Source organism: Cygnus atratus, chromosome 14 (assembly GCF_013377495.2).
Source record: "Cygnus atratus isolate AKBS03 ecotype Queensland, Australia chromosome 14, CAtr_DNAZoo_HiC_assembly, whole genome shotgun sequence".
NCBI lineage: Eukaryota > Metazoa > Chordata > Aves > Anseriformes > Anatidae > Cygnus > Cygnus atratus.
Genome location: NC_066375.1, coordinates 8795885 through 8810695, shown reverse-complemented (window position 1 = coordinate 8810695; position 14811 = coordinate 8795885). Strand labels below are relative to the sequence as shown.

Below are 14811 nucleotides of genomic sequence, written 5' to 3'. Positions count from 1 at the left end.
GAAAAACAAAGGTAGATGAGGCCTCAAATTCTGCTGGTGACGGGGAGACTACTACTACTACTAAGTTAATAAACCTTAGCTTGACTTTTTATTTTTAAAAGGCCTCTTGCTATGGCTCAGGCCTACTGGGACATCCTCTTGGGACACCCGAGCCAAGCGAAGAGGCCACCCCATGAGCAGTGCCGTGTCCTCCCTGCTCTCCAGGCCACACTGTCCTCAGCCGGCCACCTCGTGGCTCTGTCTCACTTGGGGCTGGAGCATCTCTGGGCCAGCACCCGGGAAGGTGCGGGGGGATGCGGGGGTCTGCCCGGCACAGCGGGGAGCCTGGGAACCTTCGCTCGCCTGCGTTAGCGTGGCAATTTCTGTCCCTGCAGTCTGCTGGGAGAATGTCAGGACTAGCCCTGATTCGCTTCAGTCACAAGAACTGCATTGTCTTAACTTGTGCCAACTCTGTTTCTAATTACATTTTAATCATTTAAAAATGATTAGCAGTTTTTATTGCCTTGTTTGTGGGTAAATTTTCTCACCCCACACATTCTAGCTGCACTCCAATGACAAGTCCTTTTATAGGCAAAAAAGCCCCCCGAACGTCCACATGACTATTTACCTACAGCATATTTTATTCCTTCCTAAATTTTAATGCTTTCTGGGTGCCAAGGCTCTTGCATTTTTTTGGTGGATCAATTGTGGTATTGTGCTGTAAAATTAAGCAGTTTTTTTTGGCAATCCTAAACAATGTAACTTCCACCGAAATGAAGATACCGCACATGTGTTAACTGTGAAAAGTTTCAGCCCTGAATAGTTGCCTTGAAGCTTTTTGCGGTGAAAAGAATTATGTATTTTCCTCTCTTTGAAAACAATTTTTTTTTCTTTTGGAAACCATGTTTAAACAGTCTGTTTTTGTAAAAGGCCCCCCCCCCCCTTTTTTTTTTGTTATCTTTAGTGTGGTTAGTTGCTTTATTGCTAATCTTGGTGGGTAACTGTATATTATTCACTCTATTGTTCAGCAACACAAGAGAACCTTTGTCATACTCCCAACAGGGCTATTTATATAGCATGGCACTTCTGTGGGCTTCTTCCTGCGCTGATGTGCTTCCACCTTTTGGGGAAAAGAAAATAGTCCACCCAAGCGGGAGGGCAAGTAGCGGGCGGCCACTGCTGGATGCACAAAGCCAACTGCTGACACACGGCGATGTGCAGGCCCTGGGACACCACTTGGAATGAGCATGGTGATTCCCAAAGGCATGTGGCACAGGGCTTGGGTTCTCCAGGAATTCTGTTGAGCAGTGAAGTGTACCCACGTCTGGCTAGGGAGAGCTGAAGGGGTGGCCCCGTGCCCTGCCCCTTGGTGCCACCACAGGGTGCCGTCCACATGCCCGGGGTCTCTGCTCCCTGCAGGAGCAAGGCTCTGATGGCCAGTCCCCACAACAAGGGCTCATCCCAACCATTTAACATCTCTGCAGAAACACCAAGCCACCTTCGTTCAAAGTCTGAGCCCTGAGGGCAGTGATGGCGCCAGGCTCTGGCAGACGGAGCTGGTGCTTCAAGTGCCAGCTTCGCACCTGACCCGCTGCGGGCACCACCCACAGCACGGTGCTCTCCTGGCACGAGCAGGCATCAGCATGCTCCAAAAAAAAAGGAAAACAGGCACACTCCCACATAACAGTCCGGTGGTGCTTGCATTTTAGCTCCCCACTTAACAGAAATATTTCTTAGAGGGAGAATAATTGTGCTTTTGGATTTTGGGGAGAGATTTCCCGGCAGTTGAGACTTCAGCACTGTGTAAAAGTAGGAATACTGTGCGGCCACATAACGTGGTAAGCAAATGTAAAAGCTGTGTTCATGAAATAAAAAGCAACCTTATTCTGAGTGCATATGCATATGGGACAACTGTTAAACCCCATGGATAAGAGACCACAAATAGACAGGTCTCCCTGTTTCGGATGATCCTTGAATTATTATTTGTGAAAGGGGCAAAACCCCTCTCTTTTTATATTTTCCATTGTTAACCAGCTGTGCAAGAAGTTAAACACAGTAATTAACCCATATGTGACCCACTGCATTTGACTGATTTCCAGGCAGGGACGGAGTGGTAACTCTAGCCGGCAATTTGAACCCACCATGTTCGTAATGATGATTTTACAGTGTAATGGTCGCACTAAATCCTTTCACTTTTGCTCTGTAGCCGCTGTTGTGACAAGAAAAGCTGTGGCAACAGAAATGAGACTCCATCAGATCCAGTGATAATTGACAGGTAAGGACTGCTATTGTTTCCTTCGATTTGCTTTTTTTTTTTTTTCCTTTTCCTCCTCATTATAATGAAACACCTGCCCTGTGTTGCTAATGGGGAAGAAATAGGAGTATATATGGAGGAAATTTTGTTTTTGATACCAAATTAGTTGTGCTTTGCAATTGCGATTACCATGGAAGGGCCATATGGAGGCTAACGGAGCGACCTGCTCGTTGGAGGGCTCCAATGCTTGCAACTGATTCATGTGCATAAAGAAGAGATTTTTCTTTCTGACTTTCTGTGGCTCAATTCACATGCTGTGCCAGGGAAGCTTCAGGAATAAAATAATAATAGTTTGTGATTTATGAAATGTGGTTGGGTGCTTATAAATATTTAACTTTTATTTGAAAAATGTTTGAATCATTATCACTTTTAGCTACAGTAGTTCTGTTGGGTGCAATCCATCTACATTTCAAGGTTTTTATTTATGCATAAAAACAGTTAAAAAAATAGATCTGCAAACTAAGGGTTTTTTCTCCTGTGATTTTCTTTGGTTGGAATACTATTTTGACTGTATTGTCAGTTGATTAATTCATTTTTGCCCATCTTAATTATTGTGTTTTTAAACAGATCCATATTGCTAATCTGACATCACCGAGTAAATCACTGTAGCACAATACATCTATTTTAGTTGTTCTGAGCCATGTGCAGTTTCTGTGCTTGCAAATTATGCAAAATGGTACCAAATAGTCATTTTTACATTTTAATTGTCAAAAATCATTGTACGAAGCCGTGCGCAATAACCAGGTTATTATGCAGCATTACTCTATAAGAGTTAAATGGCCATGAAGTACTGAATCTGTCTGTCATCAGCTGGCGAAAGCAATACCACTGCGCTAATCTGCGCATACAGGGACCCTGAAGGGAAACTATCTATGCATACAGGAGCGGGAGTATAGAGTGGTGTGCTTCTCCTGGCGTTATTGTCTGAGTTAATGTTTGCTATATGAGGTTCAAAGTGCCTTCCATGCCAGTGTGTGCGGTTTTATGACAAAAGGTGAAGGGGTTCGTCGGTGTGCGGAGTGCCAGGCAGGGAGGAGGCGGGTGGCAGAGCCTGGCTGGGCACTGTGCTGCTGCAGGCTGCCAGATTGATAGCTCTGGGTTGAATTTGTTAAGAAAGTGCATACATTGGAAGCTTATCGCAGATGTTTTGATTAGCTATAATCAGTAATCCCGAGAATGTTTAAATCTCAGAAGATGTATCTACCTATTTTAACTAGGCGCATTTTCATCTTCTGTGAGCATTAGGTAGCACCAGGGAAAGCTGGGGAAAAAAAAACCACTGTGAAATCTGTATAGAGATGTGTTTTATAAGCATGCTGCAGACTTGAACACTATAAACATGGTGTTAGAGTGGCATTTTGAGCGACATGAAAGCTACAAAATTCACATGAATTTTTCATTGTACTGGAAAGTGAGATGTTAAGATGCTAATGGCAGGTTTACGGAAATATTTTGTTTAACTATCTAGTATGCAAAACTGCTAGTTGCAAATCATTTAAAATTATGAAAGCCAGAGATGCAGTCTGTTACATGCTTCTTATAAAAAGAGGGAAACTCTTACATGAAAAATCAGATTTAGCTTCCTAGCAGTGATCAATTTATCAGTATTTACATTAATCGATGCAAAAGATTCAAATTCTGAAGATTATATTTAAAACACAACTAAACATGATTTAAAGCTCATCTTACAAGCCTTACCTCACCACCTGTACTAAATCACATTTGGCTGGTGAATGGGTTAAGCTTTTAAGTTCTTCACTTGGTTTTAAATTGTGACTTTGATACAGAAGGTTGATATGACTGTGGTTTGAATAACATTTGATTTTGACCTGTTCCTGTGGGTTGCAGTGGTATAAGAAATTTGACTCAGCAGTACTGTAATTAGCCCTCCCCGTGTTTTTGAAACAGGATTGTGTTACCTGGATTGCATTAGTGTGGCTTCTATTGTTGCCGCTTCGCATCTGTCCCAGTAGGGTACTTAAAACCTTTTCTTGGCCAGGGCTAGTTCAAACAATTTAGGCCAAATAAGTATGTGCTTTATACAGTTAGTGGCTTTAGTGATGCATCTTGTGACATTTATCCTATTCATTTTTTTTCCTCCCTTTTGGTTTGGAAAGGATGAAGCGATCTATGTGGAGCCTTTTTACCTTAAAATGAGTCCGTTAAAATTGTTCTAACAGTAAAACGCCTGCACAAGTCAGCACATGTGTTTAGTGGTACTCTATTGTCACTTCTGCATGCACACAATTTTAAACTATTATGTCAATTGATATGCAAAACCATATTTAGCTATTTTTATTTGCATGTGAGCTTACAGAATTCATTTACCATTTGGGCTAAAGCACTCCCACATGCCTTACAGTCTGATAAAGCCTCGCCTATGGATTTAATCTAACTCTTGCATCAAATCCTACGAATCCACAGAGTCTGACCTAACATAGAATTTACAATAAAATCTATCTATGGGATTTTTGACATATGTACTTACATGGAAATGCTATCCTCTTCTTACATGCCGGAATACTATTTTGGATTGATTAATTCTCTTTGATGAGGCTAGAGAAACTTGGGATAGAGGGAGCTCAGTCTTTGTGGTGGTTTAGTTAACTTGGCGAAGAGGCTCTCTGGCAACTTCAAAGTTACATGTGTTGTGTTCTTTTTCAAACCCTAGATGTATATGAAAAGTAAATCGCATATTTTTATTTAATCAAAATGTGGGATTTAAAAAAAAATCTGTAGTTGCGTTTGAAACAGGATATGACTTTATCCTTTGTAAAATTGCTTTATAGTTTGCCCCATTATAGTATTAGCGGATATAGCAGTGAAAGGGACCTAAAGAAATTTATACTCACAGAGCGATCTAAATTTTCTCTGGAGAACAAAATAAATCTCTTATGCTTATAGAGAGCAGTCATTTCAAGGAAGTTTCTTGGAAACCTGTGTGTATCTGAATCATCTTCTTAGCATAGCCTGTATATTTTATCACTAATCCAGTTACATGTGTTCAGATGAAGCTCTGATGAACAGGAACTCATTTTAAAAGGGGTATTATTGTCACAATACAAATGCACAATTCCTCCTACAAGTACAGTAGCAGGGCTGTATTGTAATCATACTTAAAGAAAACACAGAGCACTTCCTGTTATTAAATTAAATTCTAGATTGATTTAACATTCAAATTGTAACTCATATTTGAATTTAAAAGGTTTGCAATAAAATTCCTGTGAAGAAATTGAATAAATTGTAGTTTTATTACCACTCTGGATATCCTGGTGTCCTAACCTTTTTCCTTATAGTTATCTTAGTTCAATAAATAAAACCTCATTAGACTATTCCCATTTCAACGAGTTTATTAAATTTTACAGGAGTAATTAGCATAAGCTGTGCTAATTTTTCTGGAAGACTAATGAGAGAGCTTCCTAATTAGGTTTGCTTTGTAAGAATCAGAAAAGATGATAATGACAAAAGTCACATAGGGGAGAAAGTGGGGCTTTAGATTATTCCTTGGTTCAGGAAAAAGGCTCCTCTCTCGCCGTTCTGTTCCAAACTCTTAAACCCAATTTACCACTGTGGGGACCAGTATTTAGTGGTGTTACCCATGTCTGTGGGGGATTCTTTACCTTTTATGGCTGGATCCAGTAAAACAGGAGCCCTATTGACTGATAAAATAGAAATGAGCACCGCAATCCCAAATATAGTGGCGGAAAAGGCTCCGTGTTGAGGATCGTGCTTTGCCCCCCGACCCTGCACCCCAGCGTGCGATGCTGCAGGGACGAGGGGCTGTGAGCAGCCCGTGTGGCAACTGCTGCTCCATCCCAGATCTTGCTTCGTCCCACCGTACGTGAGTAGGCTGATGCTGTGACCTGAAATCGACTTTGCTGAGGTTTATCGATACGGATGAGACCTACTTCAGGAATCTCTCTCTTGGACAGATGCCCTCAGGGTGCAGGATGCTGGGCTTTGTGCTGGAGCTGCCCAGGGGCTCTGTGCCCAGCATGGGAAGGGCGAGGGGCTCTCCTGGCCCTGGTCTAGCCAAGGCATTGAAGCTCTTCATATGCCAATTCGAGTGCTGCTTCTGAGGAATAAGGCTCCCTCTGGCTTTGCAGAAGTGGCTGATGCATTTCCAGGGTGATCAGAGCTCTTGTCAATGGAGCAGGGGTGGGAACTTACAGACTGCAGGCTGTGACATTCTTTCTGCTTTATTATCAGATCACACGGAGGGGTTTTAATGCACGGCCTGCTACACGTGTCGGGAAGGCTTGTGCATTTTCGACACCTGTTGTACAGGATGCTCGGCCGGGCTGCCTGTGATCCCTCTCCAGCACATCCACCCGCTGTGGCTACAGAGGGAGCTGGCTTTCCTACAGATGTTTTTGAGATCTTTCAGGCCTTAACCTGACAAATTTTATGTTTGTGGGTAGGATTTCATTGTGCAATGGCAAGAAAAGAGGCGTGAATGACTTTCAATGTCTCCGTTATACTGCTTTACAAGTCATTGTGCAGTGGATTGTATTTTACAGGCCCGATCATCTTTTCATCCTAAATAGCAGGCAGGTGGAAGAGTGACATGCAGGGCTGCATCACCCTCTCTGCATCCTCCTCCTGAAGGCACTTGTTGGGCGGATGTGGCAATCACTGCCTCCTGCAGCAGCTTTCTGTGCCCAGGTGGCTGAACCCAGCCGTGGTGGGGTGGGGGCAGGTGCTGGTGTCTTACTCCCCCTCGGGGATGGGGCTGCAGGAGGCTGGGGGTAGCATCCCACCTCGGTCCCTGGGCACTGCATGGGGCTGTGTCTCACAGCTGTGCTGGTGAAACCCTCTGGGCCCCTACAGAGGATGGGCAGAATTTGGCCTCCAGCATTTCACACGAGCTCCCTGAGCCTGTGAACCCGTACATTGCTGAGAGGGGAAGGACGCCAGCAAACATCCTCGAGGACTTGGTTATGATTGACGCATCTGAAAAGCATTACCCTAAACAGCTCCCACATGACTTAGGCAGCCAAAGGCATTTTGAGACTATGTGAGATACATGGGGGACTCTGATCAGTAGATGCTTCTCACACGGTGATCAGGCCGAAATGCTCGCGCCTCTTCCAGGGCTCCTAATAGTGTCTGTCCTCTTCCTGGTGAAGAAATCACCAGAGCTGGGGACAACTTTGCGAGGGCCCTTGCAAAAATCCCTCTCAGTTTCAGTCTCTGCGGGTTGGCACGTATTTCTGCCACTCCGAAATTCATTTATTTTGCTCTTGGGGTTGAGTGAACTTGGTCAGGGTCAGAACAGCTCCCACTTATTGTTTGCTTCATTTCTCCTCCCCCACCCCCGAGTATAGGAATTTTTATATAATTTCAAAACTATTATGCAAAACCTTAATTTGGTCTCAGCTTCACTTCAGGAGGTTTGTGAATTTCTCAGAAAACCTGTTCTGAGTTTTCAGTTTGTTATAAAACCCCAAACCAGGCAAGTTTTATGCGGTTTTGGGTTTCACTGCAAACATTTCACACTACTCTAATAGTTGCTTGCTTCTCTCAGTGATGCCTTTTGAATCTGCAGCTAGCGTTTTGGGCTTTATTTCACTGTGATGCTATGCCTGATTATTACTATTTAATGTGGTGGTGCTGTGATGGGGGCTCCTGTCACACAGGAGGCTCATTGTGCTGGGCACTGTGCACTCCCAAGGCAGGTTGATGAGCCCATACCTGAAGTGGCTCTCCTGACACAGTTCACAAATTTTTCTGTGGAGAACAAAAAACTTAGTCTTGCATTGAATTTCTGGGGATTAGGGAAGCTGAAGACCAGTTTACTCGATTGCTTTTGGCATTGGGCTGTCATCTTTAGTGCCTACCAACAGCTCCTGGGGACTAGGCCAGCCGTGCTTCCCGTGCTCTGTCAGTCCAGAGAGGTTATTTGGGTGTGTGTGGGATGTGCTGGACCTGCTGTATGTGAAGGTGATTGTGAAGACCTTATGAATTTGGGCATGGGCTGGGCCATGTTTCCCTTTGCTCACGAAGGGTACTATTTGTGTACTGTGCCTTAATATCAATTCCACCTGTGTCTTGAAGCAGGGAGGCTGTGCTTGGTGCACAGACCTCCCTGCACAGCTCAGGGTCAGATTTTCTGTTTTCAAGAGTGGGGATTTCTTTGGGGAAAAAATACTGGCTTTTTCCTCCTATGGATGTACACACCGTTTCTAGTGTGGGCAAATTTAGCGTCTCATCTTAAAACCTGATTTATTTTTGCATTTGCTGTTGCAATGGTAATGCACACATAACTAGCCAAATAGGAGCGATAGGAAAAGGTATTTTCAAAGATCATCCTCAGTTTTAATGCAGATTAGCTGAAATTGTTCTGAACGTGAAATAAGTGTCTTATATCTACCACGGCATTTACTGGGTGAGAACCTAACCTGCTCTGTTCTGCTGGAGCTCGGGCGTATGAGTGGTTTTCTTCCTGTGAGCAGTCATAAATGTTTGCATGCTCTATGTATCTATAAATGTTTGCAAGCTGCTGAAATGTATTCTTATAAGTAATTGGCCACATCTACCAAAATATCTATGCTAAATTCAAGTTCGCTTTTGCCTGCTGAAAGTAAATATTTTTAATATAACGACCAATAAAGTTAAAAGAGAGGAGGAAACAATTGTAGGTTTCTGTGTAAATCATGACTGAGACAATTTTCTAGAAATGGATTTTACGTTGTCCTCAGAGAGCACCCGCCCCTGTAGCAGTAATGGTAAATACTGGTATGAATTTTCTCTGTAGCATCAAGGTGTTTTTTTTTTTTTTTTTTTTTGTAACAGTTCTGGAAAAGTACAGAAATCCATACAAAGTTCCCAGTGTGTCCCATTAGCAACTTTGCATAGGTAGTTTGTGATCAGAATATATTACTGTATCAAATGAGTGTTTACTTTTTTTTTTTTTTTTTTTTTTTGCTAAGGACAGTATTTTAGAGGTTTTTAAAGCAGAATGAATAATTTTCTACCCACTTTTTAAAAATAGTGTTGGGAAATAGGAAATGTGAAAACATATTTTCTGGTGCAGTTAATATGTGAATTATATAAAATTAGTTATTAAAAGGCTTTATTTCAAGTCACTGAAATTACATACTGGACAGTCGTAAGGTGACCCAGATATAGAGGCTTTCACTGCAGCCACTGAAGCGCTATGAACAGTGCTGTTTTGTCTTTGGTTTCTTGCTGCCTCTAAAGGTGTAGGTAGATGAAGATAACTTTAAAGAGTGATTTCTCCAATTACAAGCTTTTGTCCAAGAGAAAAGAGAGTCTTATTATTATTATTTTTTTTAGGCTAGCAGCATTCACTATAACAAAATTAAATTCCTTTAATCTGACAAGAAGCCAGTTTGGCACTGGGCTGGGATTTTTGGATGGAGAGCCAACAGGAGCTGCCCCGTGTCCCCTGCTGTGATGGGACAATGGGGTCTGGGATCTGGTGTCCCTGCGTGGTGAGGAGTGGGGTCCCCATCCCCTGCCTGGTGGTCAGGGCAGGGGGGCAGCCGACCCACAGCCCCCAGCAAGCACCCGGATGGGTCTGGCTGGCTTTGTACGGATGCGGTGATGTCCAAAGTGGCATTCCTCAACTACGGCATCTTGCTAACAGTCTGAGGCACGATAGTTCTGTAATGTAATATAAAAAGTAATGGTGTTAGCTAACACATCCTTAATAAGATATTGTCCGCTGCTCTGCCATATGCTCCCGAGCAGGCTTTCCCTCTGTGGGGCTTTTGAGTTCTCTCAATAAGATTATTTCAAATACTCTAATCCTGAATCATTGACATGAATACAAAAGCCTAGTGACATCTAATAGATGCCTCTTAGCTTTGCTTTTCCTCTTGTTCCTTTCCTTTTTCTTCTCTTTTTACCTGACAAAAAGCTTACAGACACTTGGGCTCTGTCTCTCAGTACCAGCATGTGGGTCCCCTCGTGAAATATAAAGGAGGAAAAAGGGCTGACATAGGGCTGATAAGCCACAGAGCAAAGGACCATAGATTAAAAGTAAATGCCAGTAAATCCTACCCTGTACACTCAGTTGTTCTTTTATTGTTTTCTTTAACTCTTCAAGTGCCTATACCAGGCCAGAAAGAGATGAAAAATGGAGTTAAAAAAAAGGTGATTCTGGAATGCCTTAGTGCTGTAGGGTCCAAAAGCCAGCTGCACGCCGCTCGGGTTTTCTTGGCTCTCCTCTTACCTTGACTCTCTCATCAGAGTTGCAAACTGGTTCAGCTAATAACATCATTCAATGGTTAGGTCATTTTTCGAAGATTAATTTTTTTCATCTTTTCAAAAAAAGGGAAAAAAGAGAGAAACCCCAAGTGACATGATTGTGACCCTGGAAAGGCTAAACATTATCTAAAGTAAAAGTTAGGAGGACTTAGTATCCCACTGTGAGTGACCAGCAGTAAAAAAGGATTTGCTTCTTGTTAGTGCTGTCTCTATGACTGTTGGAGAGAGAAAAGCTGTTCATTTACTGACTCCAGAACTTGGCTTTGGAAGAACTACTTGGTACAGGACACAGCCAGGGGCTATAGTGGGTTAAAAGGAAACTGCATTCAAAATGTAATCATTTTCCGTAATTTTCTCCAAGATTTTGCCGGGAGCCTCTCAGGCTTTCCTGACCAGGATAACCATCCACTTCCACCCAGTTGAGTCAGGTCTTCTCTGTAATCTCCCTGAATATAATCTTTCAGTTGGATTTTTTGGCATCTGCATCACTACATAACCATTGGCTGCCTTCCCAGATGTTAAGTCACTTTGATAAGTGGATGTTAAAAACCACTTTACCTAGCTCAGATTTTGTAGAAAGATGACACAAGAAGAGGAGAAATGTATTCTGTATTCATTATAAAGTTCTTTGCTCTAAAAGAAGAAGAAAATTAGCCACACTCAGAGCTATTAAGACCTGACGTTAGCGTCTCCCCCAGCCTGCTCCGTGTGCCTCTGCATCGCTTGCACGTTCCTGCACGAGCCAGGATTTGGCCGTAGACATGTGCCTGCCCTGTGGCATGTTTTGGCTGGGGGAGAGAGAAAGGATCTGGCCATGTTTTGTGCCCCACTGTCAGTGTCAGGATTTGGTGCTTTTTTGAGAAAAACAAGGGAGTCCCATGCGTTACAGCGGAGTTCCCTGTGTAACCTGGGACTTTTCTGGGCTCTGGGGCAGAATTTATTTCTCAAGATGAGGTTTCTGACAGAAACCTTTTTTTTCCTTTTTTCTCTTATCTCGTGGTCTTGGTTTTCCGTTGGCACCATGGGCTGGTGCCACTGTTGGGTCTGGAAGCCCTGCTGGGCTGGTCAGGCTTCCACTGATGCTGCAAGAGGGGCTGCGCAGCGGTATTGAGAGGCGGTCTGTGCCCTAAGGACCTCATCAGGAAAGGCAAGACCTTGGCTACTCATGCCTTTTATCTATCTTCTAATCTATCTATCTATCTATGCATTTATTTATTTTAAAGCATAGTGAGCTCAACAATAGTTCTGGCATTCTGAAAAATGAAATAAACTGTACCACGGCGTAGGAGGAAAACTCCTTGCAAAACCCCATTATGTGCACGCAAATTGTCGTCTTGTATCCCGCGTGGCAGGAGAGAGGAACTTCTCTTTTTCTTTCCAAAGGATTGCCCTGCTGTGACAATGGTAACTTAATTTGTCAGAAATTACAAGAACATTAATACATCATGCCCTAATGCGTCATTAGTGCATTAATACTTCCCGAGTCATCGGAGTTTTTCTAATAAATGCCTTCAAAGTCGGCTGGGCATTCATAAATTTGAGTTTTCAGTATGATAATTGTAATTGAGACACCTATTTTCCGTGATTAATTCTTGGAGTCGGTATATAACAGTCAGCATTGTTGACATTCGCAGCCACCCGCACTTGAAAGAATAACATGCCGTTAGTTAATATTTGCGTTATTGTAAAGTGGCATGATTTAAAAAAAAAAATACAGGAGACTGTTCTCAGGGAAACAAAAGAGAATTTTGGGAATGCTTTTTGCCATGGAAACACAGTTATCGCTCATTAATCTGTCACGTATGGAACAAGTTCCAGACTACAACACACTTCAGCACGGCGGCGGTCCCGGGGGCTTCGCCTCCTCGCCTGCGCTCCCTTTAACCTGCTGACAGCACTGCAGGGGTTAAGGGCTGCAGCCCGCTCCCACAGACTCCATCGTGTGCATAGTTGGCTCCCCAAAAGTGGGGTTCCCCCCAGCTCGGGGCCACCTGGGGGCCGGACTCCACCACCCACCCGCAGGTCCCTGGGCACCCGTGGGGCTGGGGGAGCCGACCCCATGGTGCCGCTCTCCGGCTTTCGGGCACGTGGGTGTCTCCAGGAGGAAGGAAGTTTTTTTCCCTTGGTTTCCAAGATAAGGTGTCATTCATGAGAGCGGCGTGCTGAACTAATCAGGTTAATTGAGAGGCCCTGAATAGCTCTCATTGAGCGGATCCCTCCTTCCTGCTCAAGGCAGATAGTGCAGACGGAGAGATTATAAGTGCCTTAAACTCTTTCTTGCCATCTCCGAATTTCACACCCATTTTGGGATGACGAGGGTCAGAGCAGATGTGTGACACAGGGGCTGTACAATTTAGCTTTGCTTGGAGCGAGGTGTTTTGTTTATTTATTTATTTCTGTCATCATCATTATGATTATTTCTTAGGGCTGCCAGATCCACAGATCCGAGCATCTCTCCTGATGCCAGCAATGCCCTACTGATTGACACCAGCCAGGGTGGTGTAAATTGCTCCACCGTTTTTGGAACGATGGAGAGGACTAACCCAGTCGCATGGCTGGCTCTAGATTGACCTGCTCCTGAGTGTTGTTAATATTAAAATTATTTCAGACCTAACTCATGGCAGGGCTGCAGGAAACATTAATTTTAAAAAGATGTTTTCAGTGTTTGAAGCAGATAGCAGTTGGTTTTATTGCTTTTATGGTATCATTTCCCTTTAAACCCTTCTAATCGAAGTGGCTGTACATAATTTTATTCAAGTTTACCAGAATGCGAAAGCATTTCCCTCTGGATGCTCTTGCCAAATTAGGAACATCCAGGCTCCAAACCTCGCTCTAATCTTCCTACTCACCGCAGTCTATTACATTTTCTTTGCAAATATTGTAACCATTAGAGTGCAGGAGAGAGAATTTTCGGGAAAACAAATTCCCCCAAAGTGGAGCCCCCCAGCCCCATTTCCCAAGCCAAACTGGTTGCTTGGTTCAATTTAAGCATCAGTGCCCCTGTTGCCCCCTCCCCCCCGGCTGCTTTGCCTTGGAAGTTTCAGGAATGACTTTAATTATCTCCACAATCAAATTCTCACTGCTGTCCCTGTGAAAGCGTGTAGTCATGGATTGCTGGGATTATTTTCTTTAGCACTTGGGGATAGAGAAACTGGTTGTTTCAAAATGAGAACCAGCTGGGTTCTCATCGCTGGCGTTTGGAGGGAGCCACGCTGCACACCAGCCCGGCGCTGAGCGCAGCCCTGAACCCAGCCCCCAGATAAGTGCCGCTGCGTTTGCCACATGTTATCATGCAATATTGGGGCTGATTTTGTTTAGCGCATCAACGTGCATCTTCGGGGTGGCTGCTGCCAGAGCTCGCCTTAGCGCCTCACAAAACTTGGTGCAAAAACTTGCCCTGCCAGGGGCATTGCTGGGCTCCACCTGCCTAAAATGTATAAAATAAAATTAACCCCCCAGTAAGAGAGATCAGGCATGTGTTCTGCAGATGACAGGTAAGCAGGTAAACTCCTAAAGAGATTGATACAACAAAAGAGGCAGCAGAGAGAACTTCTCTTATCTAACATCTTTTGTTGCCATAGAAGACAAGCTGCAGGGGTGATGCTCTTCCTTTCTTTCCAGCTTGGAGAAATTACTTATTTGTCATACCTTATTAATCTGTTTTAGTGCCAAATTCAATTTGAAATTAGGACCATACATTTAGTCAGAAATTATATGACCTATGATTTTAGCTGAGTATTCTGTCACAGGGAAAGGTGCAGAAATCTTCTTCATTTGGTTACGAGGATGTAAAATTGGAGATACTTCACTGGATTTAAGGTAGCTGCTCTGGATTTCCATCTTTTTAAGAGACAGAACCATTCATTCTTTGGAATACAAGAATTTGTATTTATAGTTTATTTACATATTAAAAATTTGTATAAAATACAGATATATCTATAAAGTTTCTTCATTTAAGGGTTCTCTCACACCTGCACACATGCAAACAGTCTGTGCTTTGCTGCAAACTGTTGTTAGGATGGTTTACATTTCAAATAGTCTCATAGTGTGACTTTTTAATTTTTGAAATGAAGTAGTGACTCAATCGGTAGCTCATGTTGAAAGTCCGGAAAAGAAGTCTTCCAGTTCCTTTATTTTAAAGAAAAAAAAGTTTATAGGAAAGGAAATGATTGATTGCTCAGCTTTGAACAGATACTTTTATATGATTTGATTTCTGTAATGCCTGAAATATAATGAGTTTGACTCTATTAATATCCCCTTTAGCACAACTAAATTATTTTTTT

At 43.2% G+C, this 14811-nt stretch overlaps 1 protein-coding gene across 5 annotated transcripts in view; it reads left to right on the top strand.

The window, feature by feature from the left end:
* EBF1 (EBF transcription factor 1) overlaps nucleotides 1-14811 on the top strand; it is a 273984-nt gene that overhangs the window by 16561 nt on the left and 242612 nt on the right. For all 5 annotated transcript variants that reach the window (XM_035559572.2, XM_035559571.2, XM_035559574.2 and 2 more), the window contains exon 6: nucleotides 2186-2254. In XM_035559572.2, coding sequence (XP_035415465.1) covers nucleotides 2186-2254 — 69 coding nt within the window. The remainder of the gene's footprint in view (nucleotides 1-2185; nucleotides 2255-14811) is intronic.